Raw genomic sequence first — 21,543 nt, forward strand, 5'->3', positions numbered from 1 at the left:
CAGCCAGAAGTGCGGAGCGGATGATCCATAATATCGGCCTCCTCCCTGGAGGGGCTGAAATACCCCCTCCTGTTTTACAGATCAGCCGCCCTGCGCTGTACAGAAAGTGCCCGCTGTACTTTGAGCCCGGGAACCCCGAAGAGAGGCCTAGGCCGCAGGCTTCGGAGTTGTGCGCCTGCTTGCCATGACTTGACGTTGGAGGGAATGGCACTTACCCGCTTTGGGATAGGTGGCGATCAGAAGGTCCTCGGAGCTGGCCTGGAATTCCTCCACCGCTTTCCAGTTCTCCTGGAAAATATCCAGGATGGGAACGCCGTATAAAGGCACCAGCTTTGGCCTCTTGACCTCGGGGAGAGGGCTGCCCGCTGCTGTCTGATTGCGTGTCATCATGGCGATGAGTTGCCGATGGGACCGCACTCTGCTCCTGTCCCTGTCTCCCAGAGGGAACAAGGCTCAGTGGACATGGACTTTAGAACTTGGCAGAGATACTGTGTAACACAGTGACCGAGGGCAAGGGCACAGAGTTAGAGTGAGTCAGCACATCGAGGGAGAGCTTCATACAGAGTATTCTCAACACTCTCTCTCACACACACACAGATCTCCTGTAACCCAGTGACCGAGGACAGGGGCGGAGCGTTAGAGTGAGTCAGCACATCGAGGGAGAGCTTCATACAGAGTATTCGCAACACTCACTGCCCAGGGGGTAAACTCACTGCCCAGGGGTACACTCAATGCCCAGGGGGTACACTCACTGCCCGGGGGGTACACTCACTGCCCGGGGGGTACACTCACTGCCTGGGGGGTACACTCACTGCCCAGGGGGTACACTCACTGCCCGGGGGGTACACTCACTGCCCAGGGGGTATACTCACAGCCCAGGGGTACACTCACTGCCCAGGGGTACACTCACTGCCCAGGGGTACACTCACTGCCCAGGGGGGTACACTCACTGCCCAGGGGGGTACACTCACTGCCCAGGGGGTACACTCACTGCCCAGGGGGTACACTCACTGCCCAGGGGGGTACACTCACTGCCCAGGGGTACACTCACTGCCCAGGGGTACACTCACTGCCCAGGGGGTACACTCACTGCCCAGGGGGTACACTCACTGCCCAGGGGGGTACACTCACTGCCCAGGGGTTACACTCACTGCCCAGGGGGTACACTCACTGCCCAGGGGGTACACTCACTGCCCAGGGGGTACACTCACTGCCCAGGGGCTACACTCACTGCCCAGGGGTTACACTCACTGCCCAGGGGGACACTCACTGCCCAGGGGGTACACTCACTGCCCAGGGGGTACACTCACTGCCCAGGGGGTACCCTCACTGCCCAGGGGGACACTCACTGCCCAGGGGTTACACTCACTGCCCAGGGGGACACTCACTGCCCAGGGGGTATACTCACAGCCCAGGGGTACACTCACTGCCCAGGGGGTACACTCACTGCCCAGGGGGTACACTCACTGCCCAGGGGGTACACTCACTGCCCAGGGGGTACCCTCACTGCCCAGGGGGACACTCACTGCCCAGGGGTTACACTCACTGCCCAGGGGGACACTCACTGCCCAGGGGGTACACTCACTGCCCAGGGGGACACTCACTGCCCAGGGGTACACTCACTGTCCAGGGTGTACACTCACTGCCCAGGGGGTACACTCACTGCCCAGGGGGTACACTCACTGCCCAGGGGGTACACTCACTGCCCAGGGGGACACTCACTGCCCAGGGGTACAGTCACTGCCCAGGGGTACACTCACTGCCTAGGGGGGACACTCACTGCCCAGGGGTACACTCACTGCCCAGGGGGTACACTCACTGCCCAGGGGTACACTCACTGCCTAGGGGGGACACTCACTACCCAGGGGGTACACTCACTGCCCAGGGGGTACACTCACTGCCAAGGGGTACACTCACTGCCCAGGGGTACACTCACTGCCTAGGGGGGACACTCACTACCCAGGGGGTACACTCACTGCCCAGGGGGGACACTCACTGCCAAGGGGTACACTCACTGCCCAGGGGTACACTCACTGCCTAGGGCGACACTCACTACCCAGGGGGTACACTCACTGCCCAGGGGGTACACTCACTGCCCAGGGGGACACTCACTGCCAAGGGGTACACTCACTGCCCAGGGGTACACTCACTGCCTAGGGGGGACACTCACTGCCCAGGGGGTACACTCACTGCCCAGGGGTTACACTCACTGCCCAGGGGTACACTCAATGCCCAGGGGGTACACTCACTGCCCAGGGGGAACACTCACTGCCCAGGGGTTACACTCACTGCCCAGGGGGACACTCACTGCCCAGGGGTTACACTCACTGCCCAGGGGGACACTCACTGCCCAGGGGGGACACTCACTGCCCAGGGGGGACACTCACTGCCCAGGGGGTACACTCACTGCCCAGGGGCTACACTCACTGCCCAGGGGTCACACTCACTGCCCAGGGGTAAACTCACTGTCCAGGGGGTACACTCACTGCCCAGGGGTAAACTCACTGTCCAGGGGTTACACTCACAGCCCAGGGGTAAACTCACTGTCCAGGGTGTACACTCACTGCCCAGGGGTACACTCACTGCCCAGGGGGTACACTCACTGCCCAGGGGGGTACACTCACTGCCCAGGGGTACACTCACTGCCCAGGGGGACACTCACTGCCCAGGGGGTGCAATCTCTGCCCAGTGGGTACATGCACTGCCCAGGGGTACACTCACTGCCCAGGGGATGCAATCTCTGCCCAGTGGGTACACTCACTACCCAGGGGGGACACTCACTGCCCAGAGGCTGCACTCACTGCCCAGGGGGTACACTCACTGCCCAGGGCATACACTCACTGCCCGGGTGTGAGGGGTGGTGTGTGTGGTCAGCTTCACCTCTGACTCCCTGAGCGGTTCGAATCGCTCCCACTCCCTTGGTTCTAGACCTGGACTTATTTGGGGGTTGTAATGAAATTGCAACAGACAACCGAGTTGGTGAAAAGAACTTGGATTTTATTTGAGACAAGAAAATATACACAACACAATAATCTTATCACTCTAAAAGGGGGAACACTTCGGAATATGCGAGGGAGAATGACAATAGACAAAAGTACCTTACCCCTCCCAATCCCACTACACTAACTAGGTTGAATTCCAGAGGGCCAGGAAATGCTCACCAAATGCAGGAATAGTTTGTAGAGTGGGAAAATCTTGCAGATCTTCGGTTTCTTCCGAGTTGGTTTCTTGTTGGTCGCCGTGGCCCAATATTACCTAGTTGTTGGTAATATTGTTGGTTGTTGGTTCCTGGGGCCCTTGGTTGCTGCGATTCCCTCCGTTCTCCTCCTGTTGTCCTGAGGCTGATGTCTTTCAAATGAGCTGTGCCTTTTTCTGTGTCTGTCCGAACTGTACTGCTGACTCCAATTCACTGACTGCTGTTTCAATTCTCTGCCTGAACTGTGCTGATCGAACTCATCGAACGAACTGCTTTCTTGTGGAGACAGGTCTTTAGTTTATACTAAAACGAAGCCTGCTAATCTTTAGATTTTTGGCTGGCTCGTTAAGGGCCACTTGATTGGTCCCATTTAGTTAGCTGGTTTCGGGATAGCTTCCTGAGTCATTGAAGAAGGTGTGAAGTGACGTCCTGCTGCAGCACGTCGGCCGGCAGCTCCTCGGCGGGAAGCTCGCAGTCCGACTGGGAGGAGGGTAGCCGGGCATGGTGGCCAGAGGTCGAATCGTGAGCGGGAGAAGCAGGCCACCACACGTGGAGCCGAGCCGGCAACAGTGAGGAGGAGGTCGCGGTGACGAGGAGGACGGAGCGGCTGAGGGACATCGTGCTCCCACTGCCACTGGATGCCATTGAATTGACTTTCTGAACACAGCGCTGTAAGAATAGCTGACGTGTCCCTACGGGGCGTAAGCATTCCATTGTACTAGTTACATATGGCAAATAAAATTGAATTGAATTGAATTGAATTGAAGTGGTTTTGGATGTCTCAAACTGTTCGATTGTCTTTTAATCTTAGATTTCCTGTAAGGCCTTCAAATTCAGTGCAGGTTCTTTTATGCATGGCTTTTAATGGGCTTTGGGCTTTAGGTGAGGCTGGGGTTTTTATTGATTTATTGATTGAATGCAAATTCCCAGATAGGGGCTGAGTTTTGTTTATTGTTCCTCCCAGACAGTCTGGCTACTTTCGAATACCCAAACTGTTCCTCTGCAGAGGTCAATCCCACATTCCTGTCGCAGCCTTTTCCTACAAGTCTGTACATGTCCTTTTGAAATGCCACGTTTGTTTCAAATCTTTGAATTCTTCTGTTAGGACCAACCATGCATTTTATCTTTTACAGATTTCTTCTGTAATGGTCCAAAATCGTTTTAAATAAGGTTATCCTTCTGTTTTGGGGTTCTGCAGAATTTTGCGAACCCTACACCCCCCCTCTGTGATACTTTATAACACTATAGTACCATGCAGATGTGAGCAAAATTTCTGATCCTCAGTAGCCAACCGTCCCCTGTATTTACCTAAACTAAAATCCAAAACAAAACATTCTCTCCCATTCCCTTTAGGTGTAGTGTTTATCAAAATACACAAGGTGAAACATTTATTACATTCACATCCAAGCACGGAGGGGGCCCAACACCCCTGCACCACTTGGAAACATTACACACACATAGGAAAAATAAATTGACACACACACTCGTCAAACTTTATTTTTAATAATGGTCAAGGTTGGTTTTATACCTGGGCATAGCCTTTATTTTTGTTTTTGTCCCATGCTCCCTCATGCTGAGAGCGAGCAACTGGTCCCTTCCTTTGCACTTTGCACACAACAGGTAGAAAACTATTCCCAGCTGGCAATCCACTAAAACGTGCGAAGCCAGCCTAATCCAAGAGGGGACTTCTATATTTTCAAAAATATCCCACCAGGGTGGAACTACAATATCCAATATCTTGGCCCCTATCTTGACTGTCTTCTGCTCTAATGTATAGAAATGTTTCTGTGAGAGGACCACTGCTTTTAATAGGGCGGTAAGATGTTCTGGTAGAGGGGGAATTTCATATCGAAATGTGTTACATAATCTTGCAGGTTGGTGATGTTTTCCCTGACAGTGAGGTGAGCAGTTGAGGGTTCAGGGATGGGTACAATCCGTTCCTGGGCCACTTGAACTTCTGCCTCGGGTTTAAAACAAAAACAGCTGTCACTCACCAGACACCAGATGTGCTGTCCATGCCGGTAGTGGGGCGCACTTGTGGTGATACAATAAGTCCCACCCCCTATGAATGCTACCTGTGGGGAAACATGGCCTTGTGCCATTACCTCCATGGTACAGTTCACAGGTTGTGCGCCAGCAGCTTCAAACCCGCACTGTGGCCTTGAATAGTCATTCAAGTGCTGGGGACACAGTATTATGTGTGCTCCCCGGCTCCGACACCCAGAGAGGTCTGTACCTGTCATAGTGTGCTCCCATTTTATGACATAAGGTGGGACCTCTGCAAAACGTACGTGTGCACCCCCTTGAATGATCCCAATGTTCTCCACCCTGTATACCGGTGCAGGTCGGGCTGTCCCACCCATGACCGGCATCCTCACTACTATCCCCATGATAGTGTGATTGGAACGTCCACAATCCACTGGGACAGTGTAGGCTTCAGAAGCTAGGCGGAGCTGACACGGGCTCAGCGAATTACTAAACGGGTGGAGGGCTGCGAAGTGCTTGTTGCTAATCCAGGAGGGGACTAAACCTTGTTTTAAATCCTCCAGGTTGCTGCGGCCCTCTCCCAGCAACCATGCCCCGTATAGCACGCACACCTCATTCTGTGCAGCTTGATCTGAAGCATTCCTCTCTTCCCGTATAAGTGCATTTACTGTTTTAGCGTGTCTCTCCAGCTCAGCAATTATCTCTTTTAAATGGACCGTCATGGCCTGGTCCTCATGCAGCTCTGAGCCTACCACTGTGTTCTCCTCTGTTAGGAGTTTTCATAACTGGGTCTTTAAACCATTTATCTGGGTTTGCAACTCTATACCATCTAGGCTGTTTATCACTGAGGACCCTGTACTGTAAGCTGTAAAGATATCATTCCAGGTTCCCCTTCTTTGTCTCTCTGCGCCCATATTATGTTCAGGCTGTAAACTGTAGAGCTTCGCTTTGTCCACATTGGCAAAGTCGAACTCATAAAACTTTCTAAACATTTCCTTCAACAGGGCTTGGTACAACCATTCTGCCTCTTTCGGGCACCACTCAGGTAAGTGCACCTCGGTCAGATTCAGGATCACTGAGGCCACTGCATAGTGTACCCCCTGGTACAGCAGCTTATCTGTTGGCACTAGGAGTAAACCATTCCCTGGTCCCTTGGTGGTGGTAGGACACCACTGGACTATAGTCCGGGATGTTGTGGTCGTGGGCAGGGGCTTTCGGGGGCGGATCACAAGTTCAGTGGCATTCACTGGGATCGGAGAGTGTGGGACCGCGCACACATGCAGGCTAGAATCCCACCCCACCCCCTCCCCGGCATCTTGCCATTGCCGGTGAAAAATGATGGATACGCCTGTGGGGCAGACCTTCTCTGACCCCCACATACAGATATAAATCCCCTGATCCGGTTCCCACCACTTGTCCCAGCACACACTCACTCCCCCTCGGGTCCCTGTAATCGTCCGATGGGTATTGTTCCCCAATCGTTCCCAATCGACTGCGGGGTTTCCTATATCCTTGCTCAGCTTTCTGAGCCACCACCACCTATCCAAAGGAATCTGTCCCTTGCATGTCAAACACACACGTTTCCCCACGGTGACACTGACCCTTGTAGCAATGACCTGTACCCTGGGGCACATGATGGAGGCCTCCCCGTACATGAACCCGGTCTGGCTGGAGTACTGGGTCGAGTTAGACCCCAGCCACCCTGGTCACCTTCCCTCGTGGAAGTAGATGGCGAGCTCCTCCACACCCCGTTCGCCACCCCCTGCGGTAACGATCGGTGCTCTCTCTCCTGAACACCCATAGATATGGGAGTTCTCCACGTTTCCTCGATCACTGATGCTCACCCCTAGCAGGGCGAGCAGGAGCAGAACATTCCTCATGCCGATTTCCTCTCTGTAGGGACACACAAACAAAACAGCCATATCCCGAGAAGGTTCTCTGGCCTGACACAGTTATCAAAATTCAAAAACTTAACTTATCATCCACTAAAACTAAACCACTAAAATCCCAAACTTCCAAACTGTAAAAACACACTTAAAACTTCAGAAAGATATATACATCCGCCGCCCGTCTCTGGACGGCCAGGCTAATTCCTGATTGGCCTGTACTTTTTATGGAATCTGGGCAGCTTGTACGCCTGGGCGTAAGGCGACCTGTGGCACCAGACTCGGAGAGTCCTTCTTAAAAGGCCTGGGAGTTTTCCTGACTCCCAGTTAACCAGGGGAGTGTGTCCTCCTGAGCTGTAATACACTACCCCTTCGATGTGGCTGCCGAGTCCCTATCCTGTCCTGTGGGTTCCCCGTAGCCTGATGCCGCAGATTGGGGACCCCGCTCTCTCTCTTTTCCCAACGCTACCTCTCCTGTGAGTCCCTCACCTTTGGAGGCTGTAGGCTGGGGATCCGTATCCCTAGACTTGTCCCTAACCAGTAATACCTCCTCCACACTGATCCTGAACACGGGAGCTCCCCAGGGTTGTGTGCTCAGCCCCCTTCTGTACTCCCTGTTTACTCACGACTGCGTGGCCACGCACAACTCCAACTCCATCATCAAGTTTGCTGATGACACTACCGTTGTAGGCCTGATCACAGATGGCGATGAGACAGGCTACAGGGAGGAGGTAAGAGCCCTAGCAGAATCGTGCAAGGACAACAACCTCTCCCTCAACATCAGCAAAACAAAGGAGATGATCGTGGACGACAGGAAGCGGCAGGGGGAGGGACACACCCCAATCTACATCGAAGGGGTTGAGGTGGAGAGGGTTAGCAGCTTCAAATATGATCGAATTCTTCAAGTGCTTTGTGCATTGAGTGCTGCTGGAGTTTTGGTAAGTGGGAGAAAAATCATTTAAGTGTATTTTGTGAATTTTAGTGTGTTAAAAAGTCAATTATTTGAAGTAAGTTTAATTTTTTAAGGGTCTATTAAACTATTGTGCAGTTTAAACCAGAAGTAGAATCCGGGTATAAAAGGGGCGGGGCTAGTGCTGTGCACGAAGTGCTTTGTGCATTGAGTGCTGCTGGAGTTTTGGTAAGTGGGAGAGTTCGGGCAAGTGGGAGGTGAGGGTGTGTTTTTTGCTCTGTTTTCCCCCCCACTCCCAGGCTTAGACAGCACTGCAGAGGCGGAGCAGCGAGACGAGTCAACCAAACAAGCCCCACAGACAGTATTCAAGGAGGAGGTTGGTGATCAGCTGGTTGGTTGGTTTTCTTCCTTCTCTTCTCTTTTATACCTTTAAGTTGGTAAGTCCTATTGAATAGTGGTGTGATATTATCATCTATATCCGGGCAGGGTCTTCATAACTAATAATAAGAAATTTAATTAATTATACAGAATGGAGCAGGTGATGTGTTACTGTTGCGAGATGTGGGAGCCGGTGGTCCCCATTGAGGCTCACGGTGATTGCATCTGCGACAAGTGTTTGCTGCTAGAGGAACTCAAGTTCCATGTTATGGAGCTTGAGACCGAGCTTCAGACACTGCGACACATCAGGGAGGGGGAGAAGTTCCTGGACTCTATGTTTCAGGAGATGGTCACACCTATGAAGTTAATTACTGTAGAAGTAGTCCGTGGTCAGGGACAGGACGGTGTGACTACAAGTGAGGAAGGTACAGGGATCCAGGATGTAGTGTTGAAGGAGACGCAGCCCTTGCTCTTATCCAGCACGATCGAGGTTCTTACTCCCTGTGAGGGCGGGAGCGGGGACTGCAGGGAGGATGAGCAACCTGGCCACAGCACCGTGGTACAGGGGGCCATTCAAGTGGAGGGAGTAAAAAGAAATGTTGTAGTGGTAGGGGATAGTATCATTAGGGGGATAGATAGGGTTCTCTGCAGTCAAGAGCGGGAGTCCCGAAGGCTGTGTTGCCTGCCCGGTGCCAGGGTTAAGGACATCTCTTCTGGGCTGGAAAGAAACTTGGAGTGGGAGGGGGAGGATCCAGTTGTCATGGTCCATGTTGGTACAAACGACGTAGATAGGACAAGGAAGACGGTTCTGTTAAAGGAGTATGAGCAGCTAGGGGTCAAATTAAAAAACAGAACCTCAAGGGTAATAATCTCTGGTTTATTACCTGAGCCACGAGCGAATTTGGCTAGGATAAATAATATTAAAGAGTTAAATGCGTGGCTCAAAGACTGGTGTGGGAGAAATGGGTTTTGCTTATTGGGACACTGGCACCAGTACTGGGACAGGAGGGAGCTGTTCCATTGGGACGGACTCCACTTGGCCAGTGCTGGGACTAGAGTCCTGGCGAATCATATAACTAGTGCTGTAGAGAGGGCTTTAAACTAATTAGTGGGGGGGAGGTTTCTGGAGAGCAAATAATAGAAATGACAGCAGAGAAGGTCATAGACTTAGGTAGCAGTGGGGGAATTAAAAAACAGAACGTGTCAGGAAGGGACAGAAGGTATGGAGTAAAAAGTAAAGTACTAAAAAGGGAAAAAACAGGAACTAAGTGTTACAAAACATATTTGAAAGTTCTTTATCTGAATGCACGTAGCATTCGTAACAAAATGAATGAGTTAACGGCACAAATAACGACATATGGGTATGATCTTGTGGCCATTACAGAAACATGGCTGCAGGGTGACCATGACTGGGAATTAAACATACCAGGTTATTTAACAATCAGGAAGGACAGGCAGGAAGGGAGAGGAGGTGGGGTGGCTATGTTAATAAAGGAAGGAATCACTATAATACAGAGAAATGATATTGGGTCAAAGGAGCAGGATAGTGAAACAGTTTGGGTGGAGATAAGGAATAATAAGGGGAAAAAACACTAGTGGGTGTAGTCTATAGGCCTCCGAACAGTTGCAACTCTGTTGGACGGAGAATTAATCAGGAAATAGTTGAGGCTTGTAATAAGGGAACAGCTATAATTATGGGGGATTTTAATTATCATATTAACTGGACAAATCAAATTGGGCAGAGCAGCCTTGAGGATGAGTTCATTGAGTGTATTAGGGATGGGTTTCTTGAGCAGTGTGTAACAGAACCGACCAGGGGGCAAGCAACCTTAGATTTGGTCCTGTGTAATGAGACAGGATTAACTAAAAATGTCCTAGTAAAGGATCCCCTTGGAATGAGTGACCATAACATGGTTGAATTCCATATTCAATTAGAGGGTGAGAAGGTTGGATCTCAAACAAGCGTGCTGAGCTTGAATAAAGGAGACTATGAAGGTATGAGAGCGGAATTGATTAGAGTGGACTGGGAAAATAGATTAAAGGGTACGACGGTACATGATCAGTGGAGTACATTTAAGGAGTTATTTTACAACTTCAAAAAAATATATATTCCACTGAGGAAAAAAGGGTGTGAAAGAAAAGATAGCCATCCGTGGCTAAGTAAAGTAATTAAGGATAGTATCCGACTAAAAACAAGGGCATATAAGGTAGCCAAATCTAGTGGGAGGATGGAAGATTGGGAAGTCTTTAAAAGACAGCAACAAATAACAAAAAGATTGATTAGGAAAGGGAAGATAGATTATGAAAGTAAATTAGCAAAAAATATAAAAACAGACAGCAAAAGTTTCTATAGTTATATAAAAAAAAAAGGGTGGCTAAAGTAAATGTTGGTCCCTTAGAGGATGAGACCAGGAAATTAATGGTGGGAAACATGGAGATGGCAAAAACACTGAACAATTATTTTGTATCAGTCTTTACAGTAGAGGACACTAAGAATATCCCAACACTGGACAAACAGGGGGCTCTAGGGGGGGAGGAACTAAATATGATTAAAATCACGAAGGAAGTGGTACTTGGTAAAATAATGGGACTCAAGGCGGATAAATCCCCTGGACCTGATGGCTTGCATCCTAGGGTCTTGAGGGAAGTGGCGGTAGGGATTGTGGATGCATTGGTAATAATTTTCCAAAACTCCCTGGACTCAGCAAAGGTCCCGGCAGATAGGAAAACTGCTAATGTAACACCCTTATTTAAAAAGGGTAGTAGGCAGAAGGCTGGAAACTATAGACCTGTTAGCCTAACATCTGTGGTTGGTAAAATGTTAGAGTCTATTATTAAGGAGACAGTAACGGGACATTTGGATAAACATAATTTAATAGGAAAAACTCAGCATGGTTTCATGAAGGGGAAGTCATGTTTGACAAATTTGCTTGAGTTTTTTGAGGAAGTAACATACAGGGTGGATAAAGGGGAACCAGTGGACGTAGTGTATTTAGACTTCCAAAAGGCATTTGACAAGGTGCCACACAAAAGATTATTGCTCAAGATAAAAAATCATGGGATTGGGGGTAATATTCTGGAGTGGGTGGAGGATTGGCTCTCTAACAGAAAGCAGAGAGTTGGGATAAATGGTTCATTCTCAGATTGGCAACCAGTAACTAGTGGTGTTCCGCAGGGGTCAGTGCTGGGTCCCCAACCCTTTACAATCTATATTACGATTTGGAGGAGGGGACCGAGTGTAACATATCAAAGTTTGCAGATGATACAAAGATGGGACGGAAAGTAGTGAGTGAGGAGGACATAAAAAACCTGCAAAGGGACATAGAGAGGCTAAGTAAGTGGGCTGAGATTTGGCAGATGGAATACAATACTGGAAAGTGTGAGGTTATGCACTTTGGCAGGAAAAATCATAGAGCAAGTTATTATCTTAATGGCAAGAAACTGGAAAGTACTGTAGTACAAAGGGATCTGGGGGTCCTGGTGCACGAAACTCAAAAAGTTAGTATGCAGGTGCAGCAAGTGATCAAGAAGGCCAATGGAATGTTGGCTTTTATTGCTAGGGGGATGGAATATAAAAACAGGGAGGTATTGCTGCAGTTGTACAAGGTATTGGTGAGACCGCACCTGGAATACTGCATACAGTTTTGGTGTCCATACTTAAGAAAAGACATACTTGCTCTCGAGTCAGTACAAAGAAGGTTCACTCGGTTAATCCCGGGGATGAGGGGGTGGTCATATGAGGAGAGTTTGAGTAGATTGGGACTCTATTCATTGGAGTTCAGAAGAATGAGAGGCGATCTTATTGAAACATATAAGATTGTGAAGGGGCTTGATCGGGTGGATGCGGTGAGGATGTTCCCAATGATGGGTGAAACTAGAACTAGGGGGCATAATCTTAAAATAAGGGGCTGCTCTTTCAAAACTGAGATGAGGAGAAACTTCTTCACTCAGAGGGTGGTCGGTTTGTGGAATTTGCTGCCCCAGAAAGCTGTGGAAGCTACATCATTAAATAAATTTAAAACAGAAATAGATAGTGATGTAAGAAAAGGAGACTGACCATCAAGTAACTTTAAAGTAAGCTTTAAGTAACTTATAAACACACTATATACAAGAGAGGTCTTTACCATGCCTCTGGTAGAAGCCTCTTACAATACTGAACAGACCAGTATTTATACCAGTCCAACAGGAAGTGACATTTACAGGAAGTGAGGTATGTACACAGTTCATAGTTCATAGTTCATAGTTCACAGGAAGTGATGACATAACTTCCCGGAAGTTAGCATTTTTATCACATTCTTCCCTCCTGCAGGATTAGGAGGCTGTGGTCTACCTTTTGGTCCGCAGCCGCCGAACAAGGAAGAGTCGTACCCGTTTGGATTCCCGTCGTAGAGGGTCGCTGGTCCGCTTACATGCGGTTGGCCATTGGTCAGAGTCTGTGTGGCCTGGATTGCCCTGTGAAGGGTCGGGGAGATCATGGCTTCGAGTGCGAGCCCCAATAGGTTCAAAGTCGGACTGCCTCTGTTCAGAGGGAGGTGCAGAGCTGGTCTGTGGCGGATCAGTACTTTCATGCACGGTACTGGGAGGGTCGCAACCTTGAGCACGGGGTTCTGCCGGCACCAAGCTAGTTGGTGTCCGATCAGGATCCTGGAGAGGGGTACCCGATAGGTCCCAAGAGTTTCCTGGTGAAATGCCATCACCCGATGTCCCACTAGGTCCTGGTGGGCAGGGAGCCAGATCCCGTAATGATACGGTAGATTCTCGGCCGTCGGAATATCGTATGTTTGCATAGGTGGGGTTGGCATCGGTTAGTTCGACCTCGTCTACAAGAGGGTCATTTTTAGACGTCCGAACGTATCTTCGGAGTAATACAGGTCCAGGAGTAGTTAGCCATGACGGGAGTGATGTTCCATGAGATGAGCGACGCTGGAATCCAAAGAACCGCTCATGAGGTGTAGTATTTGTGGCTGTAGAAAGCAGGGACCGTATAGAGTGCAATGCATCCGGAAGCACTGTTTCCCATTGCTGGTCTGGTAGGCCCCGAGATCTTAAAGCGAGACGTACGGAATTCCAGATGATACCGTTATACCTCTCTACCTGCCCATTTCCGATGGGATGGTATGGTGTTGTTTTGCTTGCAGCAATTCCCCGTTCTGAGAGGTAGTCCTTGAGTTCCCTTGACATAAAGGATGGACCCCGGTCTGAGTGAATATAAGCCGGCATGCCACAGAGAGAAAATACCTGCTCAAGGCAGCAGATTACTGTGGACGCCAGCATATTGGAGCAGGGGAAGGCAAACGGAAAACGTGAATATTCGTCGATCATGGTGAGCAAATATGTGTTCCGAGTTGAAGAGGGCACTGGGCCCTTAAAATCGATGCTAAGTCGTTGCATCGGTTGGGTTGCATGTATGAGTATACCAGCTGAGGGGCGGAAGAACTGAGGTTTTAATTCCGCACAAAGCCGGCATTCTGAGCATATTTTCTTTACATCTCCAGTGGAAAAAGGGAGATTCCGTGATCGTACGAAATGTAGCATGCGCGTAACGCCAGGATGACACAAACCATTGTGGACATCCATGAGAGTGGAGGATGACATAGTGGAGCAGAATGCCCGTGTGAGGGTGTCCGGGGCCACATTCTCCTTGCCAGGCCGATAGAGAATGGTATAACCAAAAGAGGCCAGTTCCATCCTCCAAAGTTGTATTTTATTATTCTTAATTTTGGTTCGTTTTCGATTATCGAGCATGAAGGCGACTGATCGTTGGTCCGTGATCAATGTAAAGTGCTGGCGAGCTAGAAAATGGTTCCACTTCCGTACTGCCTCTATGATGGCTGTGGCTTCTTTCTCAACCGAAGGATAATGTAGCTCGGCACCTTGTAAGGTCCTGGACATAAATGCTACAGGACGACCTTCCTGATTCAGAGTAGCCGAGATCGCCACCTCCGAGGCATCACATTCAACCACGAAAGGGAGATTCTCATCGATGGAGTGAAGAGCCGCTTTCTCCAACTGTTTTTTGAGAAGGTTAAAGGCTGCAACAGCCGCTGTTCCCAGTGGAAATGATCTAGCATGCAGCAAGGGTTGGATTTTGTCCGAAAAATGAGGAATCCATTTAGCGTAGTATGCAAACAGACCGAGAGCCCGACGTAAAGAAGCCGGATTCTTAGGTGACGGGAGCTCTTGGAGCGGGCGAAGTCTTTCTGGGTCTGGCTTAATGATACTATTGCCTACGCAGTAGCCAAGGATGTTGATGGTCGGTTGCGACTCAACAGATTTGGATTCATTCAGGGTCAAATTACGGCGATGGAGGGCATCCCGAAATTTTTGGAGGTTGGAGTCGTGTTCCTGTTGATCGTGACCTGCAATGGTAATGTTATCAAGATAGGGAAAAGTGTCCCTTAGGTTTTCCTGCTTAACCAGGCCATCCATTGCCCGTTGAAAGACAGCCACTCCATTAGTAACCCCGAATGGGAGGCGACGAAATTGGTACAGCCGTCCATTAGCCTCAAAGGCTGTGTACTGCTTATCTGAGACCTTCAAGGGTAACTGATGATAGGCACTTTTTAAATCGTAAGTTGAGAACACTTTGTATTCGGCCAGTTTATTAACCATATCATCAATGCGTGGCAATGGGTAGGCGTCCAAGTCGGTATATTGATTGATGGTTTGCGAATAATCGATGCATAGTCGCTGTTTGTGAGGTTTTAGAGGGTTCTTGACAATGACGACTTGAGCCCGCCAGGGCGACGAACATGGTTCAATGATATCCTCTGCTAGAAGTCGAGAGATTTCAGCCGCAATAAAAGATTGGTCTCCCTGATTAAAGCGCCGCGATTTCGTTATTATCGGTTGGCATTGAGGCGGAATACTGGCAAATAATGAGGGTTCATCAAGTGAAGCTGCTGATAATGCACAAAATGGTAATTTAGATGGTATATTAGAAATAGTAAGTCCGGGTTTGGATCCACCAAACTCAATGGTGAGTTTCTTATGCTGTTTTTGGAAGTCCAGCCCTAAGAGGAGATCACTACATAAGTCTTTGAGCACTGAAAGTCGGGTGGAGGGATACATACGACCATGAAGTGTCATATCAACAACACAAAAGCCGGAGATTCTGGTATTAAGTGATGACTGGGCCATCGCAATTGCCTGGTCCGATGGGAAGACATGTAGTTTCAATTTCGCAACAATCTGTTCCTTAATGAAACTATCAGTACTTCCTGAGTCAATTAAGGCATCTAAGGTATGCCCTTTAATTGAAATTTTTGTGGCTGCCTGAGACAGGTTCTGTGGGCAAGCAGCTGTAATTGGTGTCGTTGCACAGAGAGTGGCTAAAACTCTCGGTGTGCTTCTTCGGGAGAGAGCTCGAGAGGAAGCTTGATAGGTCCTAGCTGGAGCATCTTGATAGGCCCTAATTGGGGCAGCTCGGTAGGCCTTAGCTGGATTGGCCCTCGTAGAGGCCCTTGATAGGCAAACTTTAGCAAAGTGTCCTTTTTTCCCGCAATAACTGCAGATTGCATTGCGAGCAGGGCAGGTTTTCCTAGGGTGAAAAGCATCTCCACAAAAGAAGCATTCCTTCCTAGATTGCCAAGAGGCTGCTAAAGTGGGGTCGTCCTCCTCTTCTTCATCAGAATTATCAGAATTAGATTCCCCCATGATAGGGTTCACCTGAGACCGCTTGAATTGTCTGGTTGCAGCTACAGCAGCAGATCGAGATCTGGGCAGCTGATAGAGGTCTGCATTTCTCTTTGCCAAATCCAGTGAACAAGCTAGGTCAAAAGCTTTTTGTAGCTCAAGTGTTTTACTTTCTAGTAGACGCTGGCGTATAAATGGAGAGGCAATCCCGCAGATGAAAGCATCACGAATCATTTCTTGGCGGTACAGCTCAGCTGAGGCTGCCTGAAAGTTACAATCTACGCTGAGCCTGCGAAGTTCTTGCAGGAATTCGTCAATTGATTCCCCTGGCCCTTGTCGGGCTGTGGCCAGTAGATGTCTAGCATAGACCTCATTTGGGGTCTTCGCATACAGTTTCTTAAGTGCCCGAATCACCTCTTCGTAATTATCCCATTCATCAACATATTCGAACACTTTTGGGGTCACATAATTGACAAGTATCTTCAATTTAGCAGGAGCATCCACTTTACATTCATCCAGAAAATTCTCAAAAGTACGATACCAATGCTTCCATACCCTGCCAGCTGCTGGTGTATTCGGGTCCAAGTCCAGACGAATAGGTCTAAGGATTTTATCCATGATGGGTGGTTCCCTGGATCCTTAACTTCCGAGTTTGTCTGAAGGTCTAGTATTTGTCAGTGTAAATACTAAGTTACTTAAATTGATGTAAGAAAAGGAGACTGACCATCAAGTAACTTTAAAGTAAGCTTTAAGTAACTTATAAACACACTATATACAAGAGAGGTCTTTACCATGCCTCTGGTAGAAGCCTCTTACAATACTGAACAGACCAGTATTTATACCAGTCCAACAGGAAGTGACATTTACAGGAAGTGAGGTATGTACACAGTTCATAGTTCATAGTTCATAGTTCACAGGAAGTGATGACATAACTTCCCGGAAGTTAGCATTTTTATCACAGATAGTTTCCTAGAAGTAAAGGGAATTAAGGGTTATGGGGAGCGGGCAGGAAATTGGACATGAGTCTAGGTTCGGAATGGTCATGGCCCTGTGGGTAGTGGAGTGGGCCCAGGGGCCGTGTAGCTTGGTTCTGCTCCTACTGTGTTCTAATTCTGTGTTAGATTTCAGGAGATGGTTTTATTCCTGTTCCTGGCTGGGGTGGAGATTGCCTTTATAGAAGGTAAGTACTGTAGAAAATATAGGGACAGTGTGATCTCCTGGAAGAATATCGATCGCCTAGATGGGTCGGAGAGGAATTTCCCAGATTTTTTTCTCCCAAATTGGCCATTGGGTCTTTTATCTGGTTTTTTGCCTCTCCCGGGAGATCACATGGGTTCGGGTGGATGCAGAGTGATAGAAGATTTGAGGTTAGGATCAGATCAGCCATGATCTTATTGAATGGTGGAGCAGGCTCGAGGGGCCGATTGGCCTACTCCTGCTCCTATTTCTTATGTTCTTATGTTCTTATGTTAAGATGGAGAATGAAGTAGTTGACTCAGAGACTCGGGTCCTCAATTTAAATAAAGGAAACTACGATGGTCTGAGGAGCGAGTTGGGTAGGATTGATTGGGGAATGGCACTCAAAGGGTTGACGGTGGATAGGCAATGGCAAACATTCAAAGACCGAATGGATGAGCTACAGAATTTGTTCATCCCAGTTTGGCATAAAAATAAAACAAAAAAGGTGACTCAACCGTGGCTAACAAGGGAAATTAGGGGTAGCATAAGATCCAAGGAGAGGACATATAAATTGGCCAGAAAAAGCAATAATCCTGAGGATTGGGAGCAGTTTAGAATTCAACAAAGGAGGACAAAGGGATTAATTAAGAGGGGGAAAATAAAATGAGAGTAAGCTTGCAGGGAGCATACAAACTGACTGTAAAAGCTTTTATAGATATGTGAAGAGAAAAAGATTGGTGAAGTCAAGCGTAGGTCCCTTACAGTCAGAATCAGGGGAATTTATAATGGGAAACAAAGAAATGGCAGACCAACTAAATTCATACTTTGGTTCTGTCTTCACAAAGGAGGACACAAATAACCTCCCAGAGATGCCGGGGAACATAGGGCCTGATGAAAGGGTGGAACTGAAAGAAATCAGTATTTGTAGGGAAATGGTGTTAGGAAAATTGATGGGACTGAAGGCCGATAAATCCCCAGGGCCTGATAATCTACATCCTAGGGTACTTAAGGAAGTGGCCCTAGAAATAGTAGATGCTTTGCTGATCATCTTCCAGTGTAGTGTCCACGTATCAATAACACACGGACTGCAGGAGAACGGTAATAACAGGTGTTTGCTGAACAGAGGGTGTGCTGGAACTACCTGTACAAATTACTACACGGTGTTATATACAGGTGTGGTCACTACTGGTACTGCAGTATACAGGGGCTGTAAAAGATAGTTCCTCTCTTAAAGGTACATACGTTACAATTCCTCCCCTTTTAGATAAACAGTACATAACATTCATTTAACAATTAAATAATAACTAATTACAATTACAATTTTCTTTGTACTATATACATCAGCTGAAAGTAATCATTTATAAATTCAGTCTTTGAGGAGGCTTCCTGATCCTGTCTGGATAGCGCCTTTCTTGAGTATCCTGTTCTTGCAGCGGAGTCGATTCTGGCTCATTGTCATTGGTTGGTTCGTCAGCTTCCAATACCACTGATTCTGAGGTAGACGCAATCTGTACTTCGGGTTCATCACCAGTTGCGTATGATCGTGGTATGGGTTTGACTTGTTCCTGTGACTCTAGAATCTGGTCAGCATGGCATCTCACGATGCTCTCTCCAACGTCCACTGTGTACATTAGTGGTCCCTGCCGTGTGCATATCGCTCCTGGCTGCCATTTTTCTGTTCGGTAGTCGCGGGCCAAGGCTGGTTGCCCTATCTTGAAGCTCCTGGTTGGCTTCTCATTGATGTGCTGGAATTGCTTATGCTCAACATCTCGTCTTATGTTTGGTTTGAGCAAATCCAGGCGACATCTTAACCTTCGGTTAAAGAACATCATGGCTGGAGCTTCGTTGGTGACTGCATGTGCGCATTCCGGTAAGCAAACAAGAAATTATCCACCTTGTGTTGCAGTGGTATGTTGTCATTATACATCGCCTTTATTGCTTTTTTAAAGGTTTGAACAAACCTCTCAGCCAATCCATTTGTGGCTGGATGATATGGGGCGGATGTGTAATGCTTTACCCCATTATTCCTCAAAAACCTCCAGAAATCCTCGGACACAAACTGTGGTCCATTGTCAGAGCAAATCTGTTCTGGCAAGCCATTCCTGGTGAAGATGGTCCGTAGGAGTGCAATAGTTTTCTCCGTGGTGTAGGATTCGCAAAATCCATGAAATACAGTGTACGGGTAGGGCCCCTGAAGTGGCCACATTGTGAGAACACAGAATGGAGTTGGCAGTTCTCATGGCCCAGTTCAAAAGGACACACACACAGTCTGAGTCATCATCGATTAGAAGAATCCAGAACCTTACTGTTTTTGATATTGTAATGTGGTTACAGCAGTAAACAAAACTATTAGCACCTGGAGGTGCGCTAATTGCTGGCAGAGCGGTAACCGATCTCAGAAACCGCTGAGCACACACAAACGGAGGGACACTAAACGGATTCCCATTATGGCAAAGCGGTAACCGATCTCAGAAACTGCTGAGCACACACAAACGGAGGGACACTAATCAGATTCCCATTAGTTCGATTTGCGAGCAGTTAAAATTAATGTGCTTGCTTTTGCTAAAGCAACCTTAACAAAGGAAAACGGTTGATTTGGCGCCAAGATTAGGGCCAGAAAAGAGTATAACCGTTCAGGTAAATCGTCAGCAAGTCAGTCTAAGATTCGACCAGAGTAAGGAAGACTCCTCCGGAGATGGTTCACACCGTGAAGTCCAGGTCCAGTTACCATCAGGAGTTCAAGGACCGTGCGGAACAGAAAACGGCTCGAGGATTTCGGAGGGCTTCCAAAGTTTGTACAGGAGAGCGAGTCCAGGAACCGGTCCCATAAGGAAGGTCGCAGGTCCCGGACGACACGAAGTAACAAGGTCCAGGAGCCGGTCCCATAAGGAAGATCGGAAATTCCAGACGTAACAAGAAGTACCAAGGTCCAGAAGGGTTTTGAAATTCTGGTGAGCATAAAGGCCCAACTCTACCTAACTGACATAATTGAGGTATATTCAGTAACGGGAGGGTTTGTAACATTAAGGGTATTTGTAAGTCAGGAGTGTGATTTATCCCTCGATGTGTCCGTGCGCTTCCCTCACCCCCACTTTTAGCTTATCGCTAGTTTAGAACTGTTTATATGCTTTAAAGTTATTTTTCTCAGTGTATGATTTAGTCCTCTGTGAGAAACGTTATTTTTCGTCTGCATTTATTCTTGCCATTTTTCTCTGTGTACATTCTCTTTCAAAAATAAAGATCGTTTTGATTTAAAACTCAATCTGTCTCATCTGACCATTTGTCTTCCGAGTCACGAGTTGGGCCAACACACAAAGGTTGTCTGGCAATAAGCCCAGTGTCTAGAACTGTGAGGGGGGAGCGCTTCGAAACCACTCACGAGTAGTGCGAAAATCAAAACCGATTTAGCACACCATAAGCTCGTTAAAATGACCCCTTACAGTGGTGTTGGAGGACATTTTGATGACTTCTGGCCATTTCGAATGTGCATCCACGGCGATTAAAAACATTGAGTCCATAAATGGACCAGCAAAATCAATGTGTACCCGTTGCATGGAGATGAGGGCTACTCCCATGGATGTAGCGGGGCCTGTGGTGGAGCGTTTTGGACCTTCTGGCATCCTGTGCATCTCTTGGTCATTTCCTCGATTTCTTTATCAATTCCCGGCCACCACACAAACGCCCTGGCTAGGCTTTTCATTTTTATCCCTCCCAGATGACCCTCATGAAGCTCATTGAGCACTCTAGCTCTCAACTTGGGTGGAATTACCACTCGGGATCCACACATCAAGGTCCCCCGGCACACTGACAGCTGTTTTCTCCTTGGCGAGAATGCTGGCAACAGTGTGTCGCCATGTGCTGGCCATCCCTTCACCGTCAAATCATAGGCCCGAGAGTGTGTCGGGTCATTTCGGGTTTCCTTCTCTATACTTGAGTTTGTAACAGGTAGACATTCGACTATGGTTGAATGGAATATCTCAACAGGGTCCACTGCAGGTGCTTCCTCCACCATAGGCAGCGGCAGGCGCGACAGCCCATCAGCGTTTCCATGCTGTTTCGTACCTTTGTACTCTATGTCGTATTGATGTGCCCCTAGAAAAAGGGACCATCTTTGCAGCCGTTGCACCGTCATCACCGGAACGCCCTTCTTTGGGTTAAAAATGGAGACCAGAGGCTGATGATCAGTCAGTAGGGTGAATTTCTGCCCGTGCAGATAGTGATTGAACTTCTTCACCCCCCACACCAGGCTGAGGGCTTCCCTGTCAATCTGGGAGTAGTTACGCTTGGCTGAGGTTAACGAGCTTGACGCAAAGGCTATTGGCCTCTCTGAACCGTCAAGGAATTTGTGTGACAGCACCGCTCCAATGCCGTAG

General features: G+C 48.3%; 1 protein-coding gene across 1 annotated transcript in view; it reads right to left on the reverse strand.

Moving 5' to 3' along the window:
• Window positions 1-147: 147 nt before the first annotated feature.
• Window positions 148-21,543, reverse strand: part of LOC147094875 (histone-lysine N-methyltransferase SETD1A-like) — a 94,444-nt gene continuing 73,048 nt past the window's right edge. The window contains exon 13 of the mRNA XM_085974244.1: window positions 148-434. Within this exon, the coding sequence (XP_085830370.1) occupies window positions 148-434 (287 nt within the window). The remainder of the gene's footprint in view (window positions 435-21,543) is intronic.

This window comes from Somniosus microcephalus, unplaced genomic scaffold (genome assembly GCF_052327205.1).
Source record: "Somniosus microcephalus isolate GS21.2 unplaced genomic scaffold, FLI_Smic_1.0 unresolved_chr1, whole genome shotgun sequence".
Classification (NCBI taxonomy): domain Eukaryota; kingdom Metazoa; phylum Chordata; class Chondrichthyes; order Squaliformes; family Somniosidae; genus Somniosus; species Somniosus microcephalus.